General features: G+C 32.8%; 1 protein-coding gene across 2 annotated transcripts; it reads right to left on the bottom strand.

The window, feature by feature from the left end:
• Nucleotides 1–1,076: 1,076 nt before the first annotated feature.
• Nucleotides 1,077–18,573, bottom strand: LRFN5 (leucine rich repeat and fibronectin type III domain containing 5). Of its 2 annotated transcripts, XM_042940629.1 has the most exons (4): nt 17,189–18,573; nt 13,721–14,433; nt 7,231–7,274; nt 1,077–1,328 (listed from the first exon to the last, which is right to left on the bottom strand). In XM_042940629.1, exons 1-4 carry the CDS (start codon nt 18,571–18,573, stop codon nt 1,311–1,313), a joined length of 2,160 nt encoding a protein of 719 aa, XP_042796563.1. In that variant the 3' UTR covers nt 1,077–1,310. The 2 variants fall into 2 exon arrangements, with proteins under 2 accessions (XP_042796563.1, XP_042796564.1); XM_042940630.1 differs by lacking the exon at nt 13,721–14,433.
• Between the last annotated feature and the right edge of the window lie 706 nt (nt 18,574–19,279).

The following is a 19,279-nucleotide window of genomic DNA, read 5'->3' as shown; positions in this document are numbered from 1 at the left end:
GGTTGGATATTTTTAAAAGTATATGAGATGTGGAAGGGCTAAGAGATAACCTACATTTCTTAAAAGACAGTTTCCTGGGTTTTTAAAAAATTTAAACTACATATTGCTTTTGATGATTGACAACTAATAAAATTATAAAGGAACAGAAATAAAATCTAATATTTTAGAGAATCTGAATTCAATGGCTAATGGCAATGCTAATACTAGTTTTTAATTGAACTTATTGCTTAACAAATACAGGGATAAGTTTATATACGTTTTCAAATTTTACAATATTTCTTCTGTGAGAACACGAAAAGGTAGGTGACTGGCCAAATTTGCTCAGATGTAGAGTTTGAGCTCAGGCCTGCCTTATTACCAGGGATGGCCCTTAAATGCTAGGCTTGGATACTGCTTAAATAAGATTGTATTAACATTTATTGGCCATGGAAATGTCTTCCTCTTATTTATGCTGGTGTTAAATCAGATGTCTGTTCTTCTTTATCTACCCTTTATTTACTTTACTTCTTAATTTTCTTTATTTGCAATTGTGTAAAATTGGAGAAATGGGCACTTACCATGAAATATAAGGCCTAAAATTATTAAAATTCTTTGCTCTGGCTCTCCAGAAGAGCAATGCATCAATTTGGATTAATTACCATACATGCCTACCTTGAGGCTTTCTGAAGTTCCACTAGGAGAAGAGATCCCTCATCACTGTCTTACACTGAAGCATAAAACTGCTGTAAAGCTTTTTAAATAGCTGTACTGCTCTCCCACAGACGTGGGTGAGCTTCAGTCACGGCAGAAATAGTTCCAGTATTATAAAGCAATTGTGATTCCTTAAGGTTTTGCATTACATAAATGTAAAATAGTATTATTAGTTCTTACAGTCATCATTTCACCATTCATTCTTGAAGCAACTGATATTTCCACAAATCAGGCACTGTACAAATTCTGTCATAGTAAAACATTTATTTGTTAAAGTGATATAGATTATTCAAGATTCTACAGTCTTAAATCATGGATGGCAATGTAACATGGATTGATACAGAACTCGATGCCAGTGTAGGCTTTTCTCTTTCCTTCTTTAAAAAAAAGAAAATACTTGTAGGCCAGAAGAAAAAAAAATTTGGCTTTAAAAGAGGATGAACCATGGTCTGATAGAGCCAGTTCCACCAGCATCAGAGACTTCTGCTTCGGCTCCTGTGAACAATTTCTTCTAGGACACCAGTTCAACAATTGGCCTTTGTGAATTGAAACATGTTTAAATTTTATCCAGTAAAAATATCAGTGGCAACTTTTTTCAGGAGAGAAAGAAGTAGTGCTCTTCAGATTAACTCCAGCCTCTAAAATAGAAAGAAAGAAAGAAAGAAAGAAAGAAAGAAAGAAAGAAAGAAAAAGAAAAAAAAACAAAGAGAAAATACACATGTAATAAGATCATTGTGCTGGCAATTTAGAAGTCACTGAACTATAAGTACCTAGGCAGGAGTTTTTTGCCATAAAATACAAGATACACCCCTAAAAACTATCTAGACACGCACATCAGCTCTTAAAATGTTATTTGGTAATTTCAAATTGGTGAATATATAAAAGAGTCTCATTTTAAAAAGAAATCTAAATGTATTAAGCCTAAATAGTTATGCAAGTCAAAGGCAAATTGTGGGAAGTCATTTTCCCTTACTATGTTTTTCACATTTATATTCTCAATTAAGAAAAAATAATAATTGTATTCATTAGTGCATACCACTTAAATTTTAATAAATAATCATACTGGTTTTAAAACTATAAGCATATTAGATCACATTTGTTCATCACACATAAAACCTAAGTGATCTCTACTTTTTAAGTATAGTCTGTTGAGAGTTTTGTATCATATTGAAATTTTATAAAATTTAATTATACATGAAATGTCAGTGAAGACTATTATTCCTCTTCATAAATTAGTTCCTCACCCACAGAACAAATAAATATGTAAAATGACAATAATGCACAAGAAAGACAATCCATAGTTAATATAATTTTGAGTAAAACAATATAAAAAATATTTAAATATCAAACAGTAAAATTTTTTCCTCTAATGTGGGTTCTCAGTATCATAGATTTAAGACATGCCTATAAATTCTATCTTTGATGGAGATGAAAAAGAATTTTTGAGAAATATATAATTTCATAAATATGAAATAGACGTAATTTTCTCCTCGCCATTCAAAAACAACTACATGTTTACAAGTTGCGGGTTATAAAATGCATGGCACAAATGAATCATGAAATATAGAAGCATATTGTATATCAAAATGCTGATGTAGAACATATTTGGAGCAGAACACACTTGATGTGATAAAGGTAGGAAAATGCTGTAGAGATGTTTTATTTAAGAAAATATTTCATCTGGGGGTGCCTAGCTGGTAGAGTTGGTCCAGTGTATGACTCTTAATCTCGAGGTTCTGTGTTCAAGCCCCACATCAGGTGTAGAGATTACTTAAAAATAAAACATTTTTTAAAAAAAGGAAAAATATTTCATCTACAGAGTTGAAGTTATTTTTGGTATAAACAATAATTTTTGAAAATTATTTAACAAAAGATTTACACAACGTTTGAACACTGTTAGTAGGTAATAGATGTAAAACCTATTTATAAAAAATAACTACCTTGGAAACTACTGAAATATAGATATCATTGTTTATCTGGAATGTTCTAAGAAAAACATTCCAAAATCACTTTAAATTACAATGGGATTATATCTAAATTCATATCTATTGGGTTCACAGTATAGCTTGCTTATTTTGGTGAAATTGGATTACGAGAATTTATTTCTGTTTGTATTTCCAATCATATGTCCCTTTTGAGAGTAAAAAGATGTAGTTGTACCATACCAAAGTTCGCAGAAGTAGTAATATAAAAACCACACAATACACTTAGAAGAAAAATAGTGGGCAGTATAACTAGTTTGATTTTAGAAATAATAAACCCTTCCAGAATAAAGAATCTATTTTAATATCAAGTTAATGATTGTATAAGCTTACATATTTTAAAGAGTTTTTGATTCACTTCCAAATTACATAAAACATTACTAACAAACTATGAAATTATGGCTTTTATAAAAGCTGTTCATTTCAAATATTAGACAATTAGCAGTTTTGGAAATTATGGTCTGAATTTGCCTACCCTGAAGTTACTACCATTATTGAAATGATCACATAATATGAAACTGAATAAAAACATATATGTAGGATATTAAAAATAACACTTTTTACTTATCAATAGGCAAACTCTTACAATGATTCCATAAAGATCTAAATATGAGCACCAAATTACAAGAGCATCACAAAGGGAAAAAAAGCAAAATAGACTATAATAATTATGTTAAAATTTTACAAGAACTAACAACAATGAATTTGAGATAGGCTCAGGATGTTTTGGTAATGGTCGTTATTTAACAGTGAAATGATATCATGCAAATATTATGGACAGATAGTCTTATTAACAGTACTACAAAGAAAAGAGGAAATTAAAGCTACCCCAATATTAGGAGAAGAAAAAATGTCCTGATTTGAATGTATTGTGGTAAAATGTTGTTACTACCCTTATTCAGAATGCAATTAAGAACTATGAATGATTTTTATCTTGTATAGTTAGGATATCTAACCAAGAAGGAAATTATTTCTAGAAGTCATTATTGACATTAGGGTTCTATTTTTTTCTTATATACTGTAACATTCAAATTAATGTCAAAAGTATGCTTTAATTATTATAAAAATAGTTAAATGGTTTCTACATATGTGCATATGTGCCTGTTCTATCATTCTTATTTTTAAAAATTTCATTTGAAGGGAATATCATAGGAAAGAAAAGTTACAGAAGCAAATATTTTATATTGGTCATTTTTACTGGGAAATAACTTTGGAAAGATATCTGGATCATAAATATACATTTGCTTTGCTGTTTTGCTCTTATTTCATATTTTTTTCCTAAGCCTGTATTAAAATGTCACTGTTTCTTTACAATCAGCATCACTAACTTTTATTCATTTATATCTTAATACTTTCCATAAAAGAACTGAACTCTTATCACGGTTATTGCATCTGTAGCAGGGATTTTATGATAAAGTGTAAATCGGTTAAATACCTTAATTGATACTAAACAGAACAATCAGAAGTCAAATTAATTAGAATCAGGAAGCTATTACCTTAAAGGCTGGTGCAAGCAGTTGCAGAATTAGGGGAATTTCTTGTGCATACTTAACACACACAGATACACACACACCATGGACATATTTTGTTGGTTTGAATTTGCCAAATACTTTTAAAGAAAAGTTTACTTAAGGCATTTTCATTATAAATGCAACTAGTCAATTGTTCCTATTTTAACTTCTAAACATGGCATATCAATTGTTTTACTCTATCTGAAGTACAACAATCTTTTCAAACACAAGATTACTTTATATGTGAGTGCCAATTTACATGTAATTATCACCAGTTTTATCAATGACTCCTCTTCCCTTTGCTGTCAATTCGTCTTAGTGTGATTAGAATCCTAAAAGTTTATTATAGAAGGATCATACGTCATATACTAATTATTTTCCATGTTCACTCTATTTCTATACATATGCAGTAAAGGTCTTAAGGGGAAAATTTGGCATAGGGCGTATTCTTGCTAATGGAAATGAAATACATGTATTAACTCTTCATCCTTGGGGAAAAATTATCTTAGCAGATACTTCAGTATGAGGAACACCTAAACCACTGACTAGATGAAACTTTTCTGTCATCCATGTAACTTCCTATTAGAGTTTGATGTTCTATGAGGGACTGTGGTATAGTTAATTTAGTATGGTTGCCATGGTTAACATTTTTGTTATATTAAAAACAAAAAATGTGTTCTAGGGTGTTTTTTGTTTGTTTCTTGCTTACTTTTACTGTATATATACATACGTAGAATTTTAATTTAAATTTTGCCTTTGGGTAGTAAACAGCATTTGTTACCATCCTGCAGGAAATGTAAACTTAAAATAAAAATTTATATCCCTTCATCTCTCTTCCTCCCCGCCCCCACCACCCCAAAAAAGAGCTGGGAAGCTGTGAGCACCAGACATCTCTGCCAGCTCTACCTCACTCCACCCACCCAGGGTGAGCTATTGCTGAAAGCCGAGAAAGACCATGAGGAGACTAAGCTCACAGGTCAGTCTCCTTGAAGGGGCTTCACTGGATGTGTTGACAGTTATAGAAATGATAGTCTGGCTATGGCAGAAATCATTTACCACGTAAGTACCAAGACTAGTTACACTGCAGTCTCACAGTGATTTCAATCTGATAACAGAAATGTAGCAAGGAGTTTTCTTTTCTCTTTTTTTTTTATGAGTGAATGATTATTGCCAGTAAATTCTGTTAAAATTATTCTTTGCCTGTGGATTTGTTTTTCTTGGTAACGCTTGTAGGAAAAAAAAAAAAAATAGCCAAAGCGGAAAAAAAGTTTCTAGGACAGTTTGTTTCATAAAGGGAACTAAAGAAAGACTCAGAATATTTTTTTTAAAGAGTGACATATTCCACATATACACATTCATTATATAAATCTAATACATGCCACACATATGTACACATGAATTCAGTTCACGTAGAAATGACAAATCACTGAAAGATTATATACTAGATAATGGTATGGTAGGTTTAACAGATATGTATTTACTTTTACATTTTTTCTAGATTTTTGAATGTTTTTGTAATTAATACTAACTACTTTAGGACAAAGAAAGTCATTATTGGAAATTTTACATACTTATCTCCTTGGCAAAACCTGTACTATCTAGAGAAATATGCAAACTCCCGAGGAAATTACTTTTATCCAAATTCGACTTCTAATAACATAGTGAAATAAATAAACACAATACTATGTAATATGTCCTGTGAAATGTAAACATTTGGGAAATTAATTCATAATTGAAAAATGACTCTTCCAATCCTTATATAACATTCAGCACCTTTCTGGATTGTGCTTCTGATAGATTAACCATCTACTTTCTAATTCCTTTCTAAAGATATTCTCTTTCAAAACAGCTAGATGTCCAAAGTTACATGATAAATGAATTTTTGGAAGCCAGAGGCGGGGGTAGAGGAGGAGAGGGGTGGTGAGGAAAGGAGGCAGAAAGAGAGGGAGAGAGTTTCAGAATGAGAAAGCAAACTGCTGGGTGCTGATGTTACAACGCACCTTAACGCAGGTCAGCTGAGGACACAACATAGAACTCAGAGTATGTGCCACACACTCTGCTATTGATTGTTTCCAGTGTCATCTGTTTATTTTTTGCAACCCGGGAATGGGATCCTGAACTCACTAAAGGGATGATGCAGGAAAAAGTGTTTGATTTGGGAGTCGAATTCATTAGGGGAAACCCTGAATGATTGCCCAAGTTATTCTTTTTTAAATGCAAAATGTTAAAAAAACAAAAACAAAAACAAGGCCCTATTTTTACTACTAGAAAATAAATCAGTGGCCTTTTTTAGAACTTTTAAAAGCAGAATATTTTTTCTGTGCCAAAACTTAAGCAAATGGCTGATGCTTCCAGCTGTGTGAACAGATTGTTAAAGTGCTATTCCACTCTGGAAGCACACATTCTGATCCAATTAAAATGCAGGAATCAAATACTCATTTGAAACTTCCAAAAAGGGGAAAAAAAAAAAACCCAAAAAACAAAAAACCAAACACACAAATGGGAAAAAAAAAACAGAAGAGTAATCAGTTGCTGACAAAAGAAATACCATGAATATTTCATATGTAGCCTTTTGCTCCATTTTATAGTGGCTTCATTCATTTTAGATAACCCTGAAACAGTTGTGTTCATCCACTGTCAGTAAGGTATAATGTATCATTTCAGTTCCAATTAGGATATGGGGGTCAAAGATAGGAGTTAATACATTCTTAATAAGTTACTATCTTCACACTGGGAAATATTTGTAAAAATGCACATTATATCATGGATAACTAACTACAAGAGTGACTCCAAAGTCACATTAATATTCCCTTTATTCTTACAGTATGAATCAGAAATGTTCAGTTAACCAGAAATATGTCGAAGTTTAATAACTGGAAATCCATTTAACCAAACTGAATTTTAGTTTGTATCATTGAGCATTGAGTAAGTTCTAATGGAAAATTTCAAGGAATTAAATAAAATTGCAAAAAACATTTAAAATTTTATTTATAACAGGATATACCCACTTAAGTGCTGAATTATGAGACAGGTAACAAAAATCTCACCTGTGTTTCCTGGACAATCTGGTCAACATTAGTCAGCAAAGCATCTGGGAATAAAATTTTCAGTGTCATAAACAAATACACAAATTCAAATTTTAAGAAACAGACCCTAAAACTCTTCTTACTGAAATCTTGGTAAGATTTCTCTTAATAAAGATTTATCTAATTTTTTTTTAACTTACCAGTTCTTGGACTAATTGCAATTGACTTTATAATTGTCTATGACTACTTCCTGATATTTACGTAGAAATTTAAAAATATTGTCCTAGTTGCTAAAGTGAGAAATTATGTAATGCAACTTTCCAGAAAGAGTTCAGGAAGAGAATCAGGCTTCTACTCATTTTTCCCTACTCAAAGTTAACATTTCAGCTAGAGTTGCATATGATTAATAATAAAAGATACACCAAGGAAGAGAATCCAAAATAGGAAACATAGCTTCACCATGTTCAACATGCAGACTATTAAATAATCATTTATGATAATCATTATTCAATAGCTCCCAAAATACTATCATGTTTTATGAAGTACCCATTTATCTTCGTGTAAAACACTAATGGTCTATATGTAAACATTCTGTCTTTACATGTCCACATGTATGTTCCAATTGGCTGTAAGTGTTTAATACCATTACATAGCCCTGCATAACACACATTCTATTTCTTTCCAAATGTTCTCTTTTTAAACAAATACTCCTAGTCATTAAGAAGTGACACAATGATAAGAAAAAAATCAGGAAAAAGTTATTTTCAGGGTTCAGAGGTGAGTGTGAAGAGAACAGTACAAAATATTTTTTATAGAACCTCAAACACAAATATTCATAGAAATTTATAATGGCCTCTGGAGATTAGGTTTTACATTAAAACAATAATAAGACATGTTCACATTATACAGGAAAAAATGTTTAGTAAATTACATTATGGTAGAGCCAACACAATCTATTTCATAAGCCCTCATGTTAGTTGAATAATTTATTGGACATACTCTGGAGCTGAATCACAATATCTACCTAGTTCATGTTTCAGGCAAGATCAATCGTACATCCACTTTCCAGACACAAAATGAAAGGGACTTCATGACCTTCTCTGAATATATTTGAAAAAAACTTTTGCTAATTTTTAAAATTCATGAACAGTAACCTTCTTGAAAAGAGTGGAGGAAATTAGACAAGTTGTAGAGATCATTAGGAAGTTCAGAAAAATAAATTTCTACTAGAGAGCTTATATTCCATTTTAATCTTATAAATAAGAAGTATAGTTTGTGCAGTTGTTCTGGGATAAGTTCTCTGGTAGCCAGCCCATTTAAATATAATTTTGCTACATTAATTACAATCCATGTTGCAGGATGCAAAATTCTGATTTTAATGGATTAATGTGATAAGCATACATATTAGTATATCTATATATTAGATACATAAGTATATACTGTGTATGTGTTTTATCAAGGTTAAATTTAGATCCTAAATTTGACTTTGAAATAGCTGACAAAATCAGAAGACAATAGTACACTACTTGCTACATGGACTATTTGTAATATTTGATAAAATTGCAAATACATTAACACTATAATTTAATAAGTTAATTTCATACTTAAACAGACTCCCAGTTATATATGTCTCACTTCAGACAATACCACATTTTTAGGATGACTCCATCACAGTAATACTTTTACCATTCTTCCTCTATTAAGTGATCTTCTGTACTGCGACAAGGATTGTTTTTGTTGCAAAAAGCAAGCAAACAAACAACCCAAAACTTGACAAAACTCAATGTATTTGTAGTTCCAGCACGCACTTTTCTAGTATGGGAGGAAAAGGACTGAGTAATCTGAAAAGGCAGAGCTCTGAAACTATCACAAAATTCCTGTCATACATTTTGGGTATTTTCCTTTTCTGTATGAAATTTTAAAAACAAGCTATTTCTTATCCATAAATTTAACTCAACGGACACTTAACTCACAAACATTATAAGGTAAATAATAGTAATGATAATAATAATGATTATATAATGATGATGGTTATCATCATCAACTAAGGAGGATAAGAAAAAAATCCTTTTCCCATCCAGCCTATCTCTGTGCCGAAGTCCTTTCCCCAAAATGCCACAAACACTCACAGGCAGAAGCATTCACATTCACTGTTAAAGAAGAAAGACTGGACGCTTCCTGAAACACAAGGGAAGACTGAGCAAGGGAAAGCGTAAGTAGTCTTCATTCTGTTTAATATGGTAAATAGTGCTTTCTTAGCATCATAAAACAGAAGTAGGATTTTGTCACACCAAGAAGAAAATGGGTTCAGATCTTCAATCCTTGAAAAAATGTCCCATTTACCTTCTCAATTCTGTGCACAGTAAGATACTTTATGTTTTCGGCATTTTTTAGACTATTGGCATTTAAATGATTATTATTAAGCTTAGTATTGTGAATAACACGGGGGAAATAGTAACATTCAGAAACTAAGAGGCAATTGTTGTGGATTTTGTGATAATTGCTCTAGGTTTTTACTTTTAAAAATGAAATATTTAGTTTCTCCTTAGTAATAATACAAGCAAATAAAACAGTTAAAATTTAGTTTGGAAGTAAGTACCTCCTGAGTGCTTTAAATTGAAGCAGGAAACACTTCTCAAGAAAAGCTAAAAAGAGATTCCTATAGATAAGTGGAATACATTTAATTTTTTTTTATTTTTCAATTCTTATGGAGAAAGCATGTATCATTCAGGTAATAGATTTATTATGTTTATAAATAGCTTATAATAATTCTCAACATATATTCTGAAACATTTTTAGTAAAATATATCTACAGAGCTCCTAAAATCAACTGTCTGAAAGCATAAAATACTTGCTATAACCTCAACCTAAGTAACTGCATTTAATAGTTTAAAAAATAATTCAGGAAATAAATTAGCCACCATGAAGGTATTACTGTATCTAATTTAAATTATTTATTTAATGCACCTCTGTTCTAATCTTTTTGTAGTGTAAAAATAAATGATATTCATCAAACCAAACTTTGTTTCCACTTAGGATTTTGAGGAAGCTTTGGATGCCTCATTATCCTTTTGTGATGTTCAGAAATTACATATATTAAATCAAAAGACTTACTTTAATAATAGTTGGGGGCATTTTTGAATTGGGGGACAATTATCCAAAAGAAACAAAAAACAACACAGGAAGACGTATAATTAAAGAGAAATGTTTAGAGCAAATATCTGCAAATACATTTTTTGTTAGTTTTCATATTGAACAACCTGAAATCACAGTGTAGAATGGCTAAAAAAAAAAAAAAGTAATTGAGAACAAAGAAATAAAATCAATGTATACAACCTATACATGATCAACAACAGCAAATCATATGCTTTGGATTGCATATGTATAGCTGGTTAAATGGGAAATGCAAGAAATAACAGAAAGAAAAATAGTAAGAGATAGAATTTCTTGCTTATAGTAATAAAATAGCCAGATCACAAATCTCCATTGTGCATATAATCAAAATTCTTATTACTGCACCTTCGTCTCTGGCCCCATTCATTCATTTATTTATCTATCTATTCATTCATTCACTCGAGTAACTACTGTGTTTCAGACATTATACCAGGTACCTTTAATCACCTCCAACCATCCCAATGATTTATTTTTCAGTCACTTCACACTGAAATTGCCCTGGTGGAAAAATTTTTCATATAGTTGTAAACAAAAACATTTGACCCTCTTGATAGGCCAATCTCTCATTGTTCACTCAAAATATAAACTTTTTGAAAAGGCAGAAACATAAGGCCTTCTCAACGCTTCTAAAAACAAGTGTTCAAGCATTTGGTTAATACACCCTGAAAATAGTCTTGTAAAGCTAATAAAAATTAAATGGTTTCAATGGCTTTAGTCAAACAGAATAAATTTCACATGATTAGATGTTATAGAGTTCTAAATGTTTATAAGAAATAAGAGATATTTAATTAAAGTTTCATTTGAAACATAAGCAGGGAACTGATTTTAAAAAATACAGGCAAATGAAAAATATAAAATAAGTTAATCAGTAGCTTGGAGTAGATATGTTACACTGTGGCCTTTATGCATGATTTCAGAGTCCCCTTGACCGTAACCTTCATAATACCAGAGATTTCTTTTTGGGGATTAATTTTTTTAAGTCTGAAAGCCTTTATATATTCTGGACTTTTTAATACCATGTAGGTAAAAACTAAGAAAGGGAAAAGTGATATGCTTTTGTCATTCAGCACCTTTTGAAGAATTATTTGAAGTTAATTAGAAATGTTAAATTGGGATCAGAGCATGATTACAGAAATTGTGTGGGAGATACACTTTGCTCTGAGTAATGCTTTTGATTTTACAAAATACAACTACACATGTAATCTCATTTATTCCTCAAAGAACTATACAACTGACCCATGAAAGCTGATTAGACTTTAGAAATGTGAAAGGCAAACATTAGAAAGGGAACTGGGGCAAAGAAGGCATTTATGAAACATCTAAGTTGGTACTAGCACATTAGATAATTTCTTTCAAGACTTGCATGGAGAATAATCTTGAACTGCTTTAATTTTACCTGCTTTTGAATGTAATCATGATAAATCATGTATAAAGTGTGCCTCTGTCAAGTTAAAATTAACTGACATTTTTATATATGCCTCTAGTAGAAGGAAATTAAACTAATGACTACCATTCCTTATCTGTGTTTTAATGTTTAAAATGATTTGTAAGAGATAATAAACTTGTGTTTAACTTACTCTCATGGAGTATGTTATATTAATAAAATACATATCTTATTATATTATGGCTAATTTTTTTTTGTTGTTGTGCAAGGTTCTCACATGAGCCTCATTCTCCACCTCCCACTTCAAACATCAAGAAACCTCTTAATATTAACCTCCATTTACCAATCTTTAAAAAACTACCATCAAGTTGCCATAGAATGTAAGACTTTCAATGAGTAAATAGGAACATTTATCTATAGACCTTGATTTCAGTGAATGTCCAGGAATGCCATTTATCAAAAAGCAACATTATTGTCTGACTAAATTAAAAATTTTTAAATGTTTATTTCTGACAGTGACAGAGCACAAAGTGGGGAGGGGCAGAGAAAGAAGGAGAGAGAGAATTCCAAGCAGGCTCTGCACTGTCAGCACAGACCCCAACATGGGGCTCAATCCCACAAACATTGAGACCATGACCCAGGCCAAAACCAAGAGTCGGACACTTAATTGACTGAGTCACCTGGGTGCCCTTAAATTTAAACATTTTTAATGATAAATTAAGCTGCATTATTTAATGATGCACTAAGCTGCATGATATCTAATTAAATTTCATCACAGGTTTAGGTTAAAATGAATACATTTACTCTAAGAGAGGAACATTCCAATTGAGAATTATAGGCAGAAGGGAAAAATGAAATCACCATTTGGTTAATGAGCAATGCCTTTATATTGCTTATAAATGTAATAAGAATTCCATTAAAAGGATTTTTTATTTTACTTAGTGATAAACATAAACCTTCCTTTGATAAGGCAGTCTTATTTTTTTGTCTCTCTTTTTAACTTACATTAAGAAAAACATAAAATTCACTCATTCTGCAAATGTGTACCGAATGAACAAAAACACCTTCACATGCCCAGGTAGCAGCATATAAAATTGTGGCATGTGACATAAAACTGAACTAGATTTTTTTGATAAACGCAAAATCAATTGCATTTTCTTTTGCTTCCCACTATGGCTATGGCATAAAGCTATGGCATGGGTGAGAAATACCATAAGACCATTAAGGCACCTGAACCAAGAATGTTGTTTAGAAGCATACTTATGTTAACACTGTCTGGATAGACTTATTGAGTATTTTAAGTACCATAACAACACAGAGTTGTTCTTTATAATATCTGCCTGAAAAGAAACACCATTGTCCTTGAAAAAAATATACAATCTACTCATTGAAAAATATTTATCAGCCATGAGTGAGCCTTTGTAAGAGTGGAGAAAATATCATTATTTATATAGGCAAGACATTTTTTGTCTGATGATAACCTTTATTTAGTGTTCTGCTATTGTAGAACCTGGAAGCCAGCCCTAGAATAGAAGGCACTGCTGCTCTGTCACATTTTATCCCTAACTATTTCATATATATTACCTTCATGTATTAAGCTATACCTGGAAGGTTTATACATCTTGGCTCTAGTAGCCATGTATCAGAAAAACAAAACTGGAATTTCAAATTCCAATTTCCTATGTGAGTTTTCATATCACTTTTTCATTAAAAAGAAATACTAGGTTACACAGTGCTTTCCGATATCCACTCAGAATTTGAGAGTTGTTTTTCCACTATGCCCATCAGAACTGTGGGACTGAATTAACATGGCATTCATAGACATGCTTCTTTGAGAACACAGTCCACGTGTGTTCAGTGAGTTAATATAACAATAGTATTCCTTTACTCCTCCATTCAGGGAGTACCTGTGCCTTGCTCTGGATCTCTCAGCAGGCAAAGTGAGAAACTTACTTGGCTTTGAATGTGCTCTTTTAGATGTGGGCCCCTCTGTGACAGAATCAGGAGGTCGACTAGCTAACTGCAATGCAGTTGAGTTGTTCCTGTTAGTGTTTTGGGACTCAACATTTGTGACGGCTTCATTCTGTGGTTCGGTACTTGGCTTTGTGCCAGTCTTTCTTTTCTGCTTCTGGGACACAGAAGTGCTTGAAGTCCAGGTAGGAGGCAAAGCAGAGGTAGTGGTAGAGGAGTCCTGACTTGAACAAGTTTCCGAAGATTGTATCACATTGTCATTGGCAACTTTACAACACTGGGCATTCTCTTCATGTCCCACAGCTTGTTTGGACATGGACTGGGGCAGCGTTACACTACAGCCTTGGATTTGAGCCCCATTAGTTTGAGAGTAGACATTGCTGACCTTGGTGACCTTGTGTTGCCCGTTATTGTTGCAAACCTTATACCGGATCATTAGGATGATGATGAAAACCAGCACAGATGCTACAATTATTCCACCAATAATAATAATCATGGTGCCTCCCAAAAACTGGGACTGCATGAAGTGGCATCGCACATAATCTTGTTCCGTAGTAAACTGGATGCAACCCACGACTCTCGTGGCAGTGAGCGAAGTGATGCCATCATCATATATTGCCAAGACACACAGGTCATAGATAGTTCCAGCAGCCAGGTTATTGACAAGAAAAGTTTTGCTCGTGGGAGGTATCATTCTGAGGGACAATGGAATTTGCATTAATATAAGAAACAAAACATATAAACACACAGGTGTTATGACTTCAGTTCTGTTTCATTTCAGGATTCATTAAGATAAGCATACTTATAACAGATATGAAATATGGGGAAATGATCTAATCTTACATTTACCTAGTTAAAATGATTAAGACTCATTGTTGGATTCTGCATTATATTAATGGTGCCTGTGCCATGCCTTGACAAGCTTACTAATTACATTGCTTGGCAAAGCAGAACTCCTAATAAAAGCCACTGCTAAAAAATCATTTATGACAAATTGCTTTTGAAAGGTGTGACTGTGACATTATCTGACTACTAAACAAATCCATTTAGCACTTACAACACCTCTGTGACTAAAAGCCAATTTGAAGGAAGGGAAAACACTGACAATCACATTAGAAACCAGAATGGAAATGCATTTCAGAGTATTTATTTTCCAAATCAGTTATAAGCTGCTATGGAATGGTATCCAGTAAATCTATCTTTAATAACTAAGATAATTACTAAGATTAAAATACTTCATTTACACATTTCAGCCCTCTTCTTTTGTCTTCAACACTTGGTTCCCAGTATGTTTTTATCTATAAATGAGGTTGATGAAAATGCATGAGTAATATTATCCTAAAAACATGAACAGGGCAATGCTGTTGACCAGAGTATAAACCCTTTGTCCTGTCCATTGTGGGCTGATGAAATTACCTTCAGAACACAGTTTCTAAAGTTTGATAAACATTACAGACATCTCTAAATTCATTATATCACAAACTCTTCTGTGGATGCTTTTTTTTCCCACATTTTTTTTTAGTAGCAACCAGATATGACCTAAACTGAGATTTCATTTAGAAAAAAAAAAATGCTTGAAACTATATGTTTTCTCTGAAAAAATTTTTTAGAAAATTTTAAACCTTGGTAATAGTAATCTGTTATACAACCTAGACAATGTGTTCTAATGAACCAGGTGACTTTTAGGCCAGAGTATTTATTTCTGATTAAAATCACTATTATTTAGTAAGTGCATGATAAATACCAGGCATTACTAAGCATGTTATATATACCATAATTTTATTCTTTTTTTTCTTGAACACCATAATTTTATTCTTACAACGATTGTATGAGGTAGGCATCATTACTATTTTATTCATGACAAGCTTTGCAGTCATGAAATTCAAGCAACTTTCTGAAGGTCATATAGAATTTACTTGTCATGGTAGGATTAAAATATTAGAATTTGGAAACTAGAAACTGACATATTGCATATATCATCTATATATATGCAATAGATATATACATAGATATATAGAGATAGATAGATAGATAGATAGAGGCAAGTTAATATATATATTAGCTACAGGAAGGTGAGGGACAGAGATGTACACTCTTCTTTGACAAAGGGATACATAATGGATAGCCTAGGTAAAGAGCTGCGTATGAGAAGGACAAACTACTTTATGCATGCATCATAGTCTACATGACCATACATTTAGTGATGAGAAGGATTTTAGAAACCATTTACTTTAATCTCTTGCTTTTAAAGATGGGGAAATTAAAACTCAGCCATGTAGAACTTTGCTTAGAATTGATCATATGGCTAGCTGGGCCAGTGTTGTTTTTTTCTACCAGTCCATGCTCATTTAAAAAAAAAAAGTTCTCTCATTTCCATACATGAATGAAAATCAAATTATCTTCAAGAGTTCATCTGAGTATGTAAGAATTGAGCTGATCTCATTTCAGAAAAGGTTGAAGATACACACACACACACACACACACACACACACACACATATATATAGGTATATTTCAAAACCATGATTTTGCATCGTGTCCTAGGAGTAATAATAGTCTATCATGAGTGAAATTTATGAAGAGGTAAAAATGTATATTTCCAACTGAAAACTGGACAAGATGTGACTATAAATCAATGAGGCTGAACTTTAGAAAAACATACCAGAAAGCCTATAGTCAGATGCAAATTCTCTATCAAAGTTGTTATGAGGAGATTACATACTTAACTCTAGTGACACTTTCACTGCTCAAAATATTGATAAACTCTCTTTGGAACTGTCTTAAGAACCAGTGTACATGAAACAATACACATGCACATTATTCAATCACCCAAAAAAATCAGTCTCATTATTTTATAGTTACATCCTATTTTTGACCAAAAATGGCAATACCCATCTTGATCACCCACCTTATTCATAAGACTTGGCTCCAAATGGCTTTTGCTTGTTTCCAAAATTCAAATTCACCCTCAAAAGACGAAGATTTGCCACCACTGAGGATATTCAAAATAGTATGACGAAGGTTCTAAAGATAATTCCAAAAGTGCTTTGAGCAATGCCAGCATCATTGGGGTAATGGTATAGCCTCCCAACGTGACTTCCTTGAAGGAAAGAACACTCATGTGGATGTGTAAGTTCTGGTATGTTTTTGAATTTGTAAAATAAATCAGTCTTGTTCTCTCTCTGATAGTCACATCTCTTAGATGAGGGGAAAGAAAGTAAGTAAGCATCATATTAAATATAAATTTGAACTCTCTAAAAATAACACCATTCAAAATATTGCCCCACAGCTGATCACCTTTCACAAACCTTAGATTACACACTTTAAACAACGGAGTGCTGTAATCACAACACAGGGTAGCACTGCCAATTAAAAAAACAAATCAGTGGCACATTAACAAGCCCTACATTGAGTGCATGGTAAGTACAAAAATCTGGTTAATTTTTCTTACCTGTAAACAAGGGTGTCATCATAAGTACCATTATACTGGATTTGGAACATACGTATTCCAGGAATATTTCTTTGAAAATTAAACTTAAGTAGTGCCGTGGATGATGTCGCTTCTGCTACTACAATTTTATCTTGACTCATTTTAGGATCACCATTACTACTGCTTGCATTAGAACCTGACTTCGTAGAAGTTGAGATATCTGAAGAACCAGGATCAGGCTCGTGGATATGGTTTGTACTGTTGAGTAAGTGAGGGAGCTTAATTATATGAAGATCCACTGTTTGTGTTGCTTCCCCAGCAGGATTGGAAGCAATGCAGGTAAAAGCACCTGTATCCTTCACAGTCGTGATGAGAATATCAAGTGTTCCGTTATCATACACCAGAGATCTTGTTGCATTTGAAATAAGCTTCCCTTCAGGAGAAATCCAGTGAATTGCAGGTTCAGGGTCGCCCCTGGCTTTGCACCTCAGGGTTGCCCTTTGACCTTCCAGCACTCTCATCTCATGCGTATGACGAGTAATGAGAGGAGGTTCACATAAAAACTCTTCCTCAGGAATTGACCAAAAATAGCGGCCAGTTAAGAGTGCTGGAGAAGCACAAGTCTCTAGGTCATCTTCTCTGGACAGACGTCTCAACCACAACAATTCACAATTGCAGTGCAAAGGGTTTCCACCGAAACTTAATGCAAAAGTTGATGGGCTGATTATTCCTGAGGTTGCTAGTACCTGAGCTCGCTGAAAGAGAGGATCAGGTGGTAGCTTCTGCAATTTATTTGATGTTACATCAAGCCGAGTCATCTTGTGCAAGTGGGAGAAAGTCCCTTTGGGAATATTATCAATCATATTATGATCCAAACTAAGGGTGTGCAAGCTAACCATCTTTTCAACTGCATCCCAAGGAATCGTTTCTAAATTATTGTAGGACAGGTCCAGCTCCTCAAGGGCAAAGACATCATCAAATGCTGTAGAAGAGATTAAAGTCAGCTGATTGTTGTTCAGTATCAAATGATGGAGATTGGAAAGCCCACTGAACATATCGTTTGTAATTTTAGTCAATCTGTTGCTATTCAAATGCAATGCCCTCAAATTTCGCAAGTCAGCAAAAGCATGAGGTGTGATAAAACTTATTGTATTCCTGGATAGAGTCAGGTCCACCAAGCTGGTCATATTGGCAAAATCTTTCCTTTTAATATTTGTAACAAAATTGTCTGCCAACCGCAGCTCCACAGTTCTTCTGTCGATGTTTGGTGGAACAAATAAAAGCCCTTTCTTGGCACAAAGGGTTGCGAGATTAGGAGACAAAATCTGACAGACACAACGCTTTGGACAGATCTGAGCTCTCACTGCTATGCCAATGAAAAACAGATAAAAAAGAAATTTTTCCATTGTAGATCAGATTTAAGAGCCTGTAAGAAAAGACACAAAATGTAGTGTTAGCATCCAACCATTTCACTAATGTTCACATTCCCACTGGAATAATCCTTTGATGCAAATTGCAGTACAGAAACAATTTACTCATTTGTTTACTTAACAAACAAGTATAAAATATCTACTCTGTATTGCAGGCTACAATTGACACCAGGATAAAAAATATACCATTCATGGCCTTGTGGGATTTAAAATCAAAAGGGAAAACAAAGAAACCAACAGATTATTACAATTCTGTAAATTATGTGCTATTTTTGAAATATGTCCAGGGTGCTCCATGGACGCATAAAAAAAGTAACATTCAGACAAGATTGGAGGGTAGGAGTCATGAAAGTTCCCCATAACCCTGAAAGAAATCTTGTCAGTTCAAAGATTAAAGATATACTTAACGATTTGCAAGCATTTCAATTCACTGAGTAGAAACAATAATAGAAAATATTTGTTATTGCTAACTTTGTGGTGTATTTGAAAGTAATTAATCATTAATAAAATTTTATTCATCTTTACAAACTATCTTGAACATATTACAATTTAACTGCAAATAAAAGCTCTTATTCTAAGAAACAAAAATGCTAAAAATGCACCACAAATGCTCTGAGCTCCTTAAAATTAGAATATTTTATAATATAAAATTGGATTTTTAAAAATTTTTTTAATGTTTATT

The sequence above is a fragment of the Panthera leo genome, chromosome B3 (genome assembly GCF_018350215.1).
Source record: "Panthera leo isolate Ple1 chromosome B3, P.leo_Ple1_pat1.1, whole genome shotgun sequence".
In the NCBI taxonomy this organism is placed as follows: domain Eukaryota; kingdom Metazoa; phylum Chordata; class Mammalia; order Carnivora; family Felidae; genus Panthera; species Panthera leo.
The sequence above is the reverse complement of the archived record's forward strand: the minus strand, read 5'-3'. Positions and strand labels throughout refer to the sequence as shown.

What these genes read in the sequence shown, in the direction of transcription:
- LRFN5 (XM_042940629.1), bottom strand. Translation starts at nt 18,573, where the DNA reads ATGGAAAAATTTCTTTTTTATCTGTTTTTCATTGGCATAGCAGTGAGA. An exon ending in GATGACACCCTTGTTTACAG is followed by an intron (nt 14,434 to 17,188) that starts GTAAGAAAAATT and finishes ATTGTCCCTCAG; the next exon opens with AATGATACCTCCCACGAGCA. An exon ending in AAGAGCACATTCAAAGCCAA is followed by an intron (nt 7,275 to 13,720) that starts GTAAGTTTCTCA and finishes TTTTATTCCCAG; the next exon opens with ATGCTTTGCTGACTAATGTT.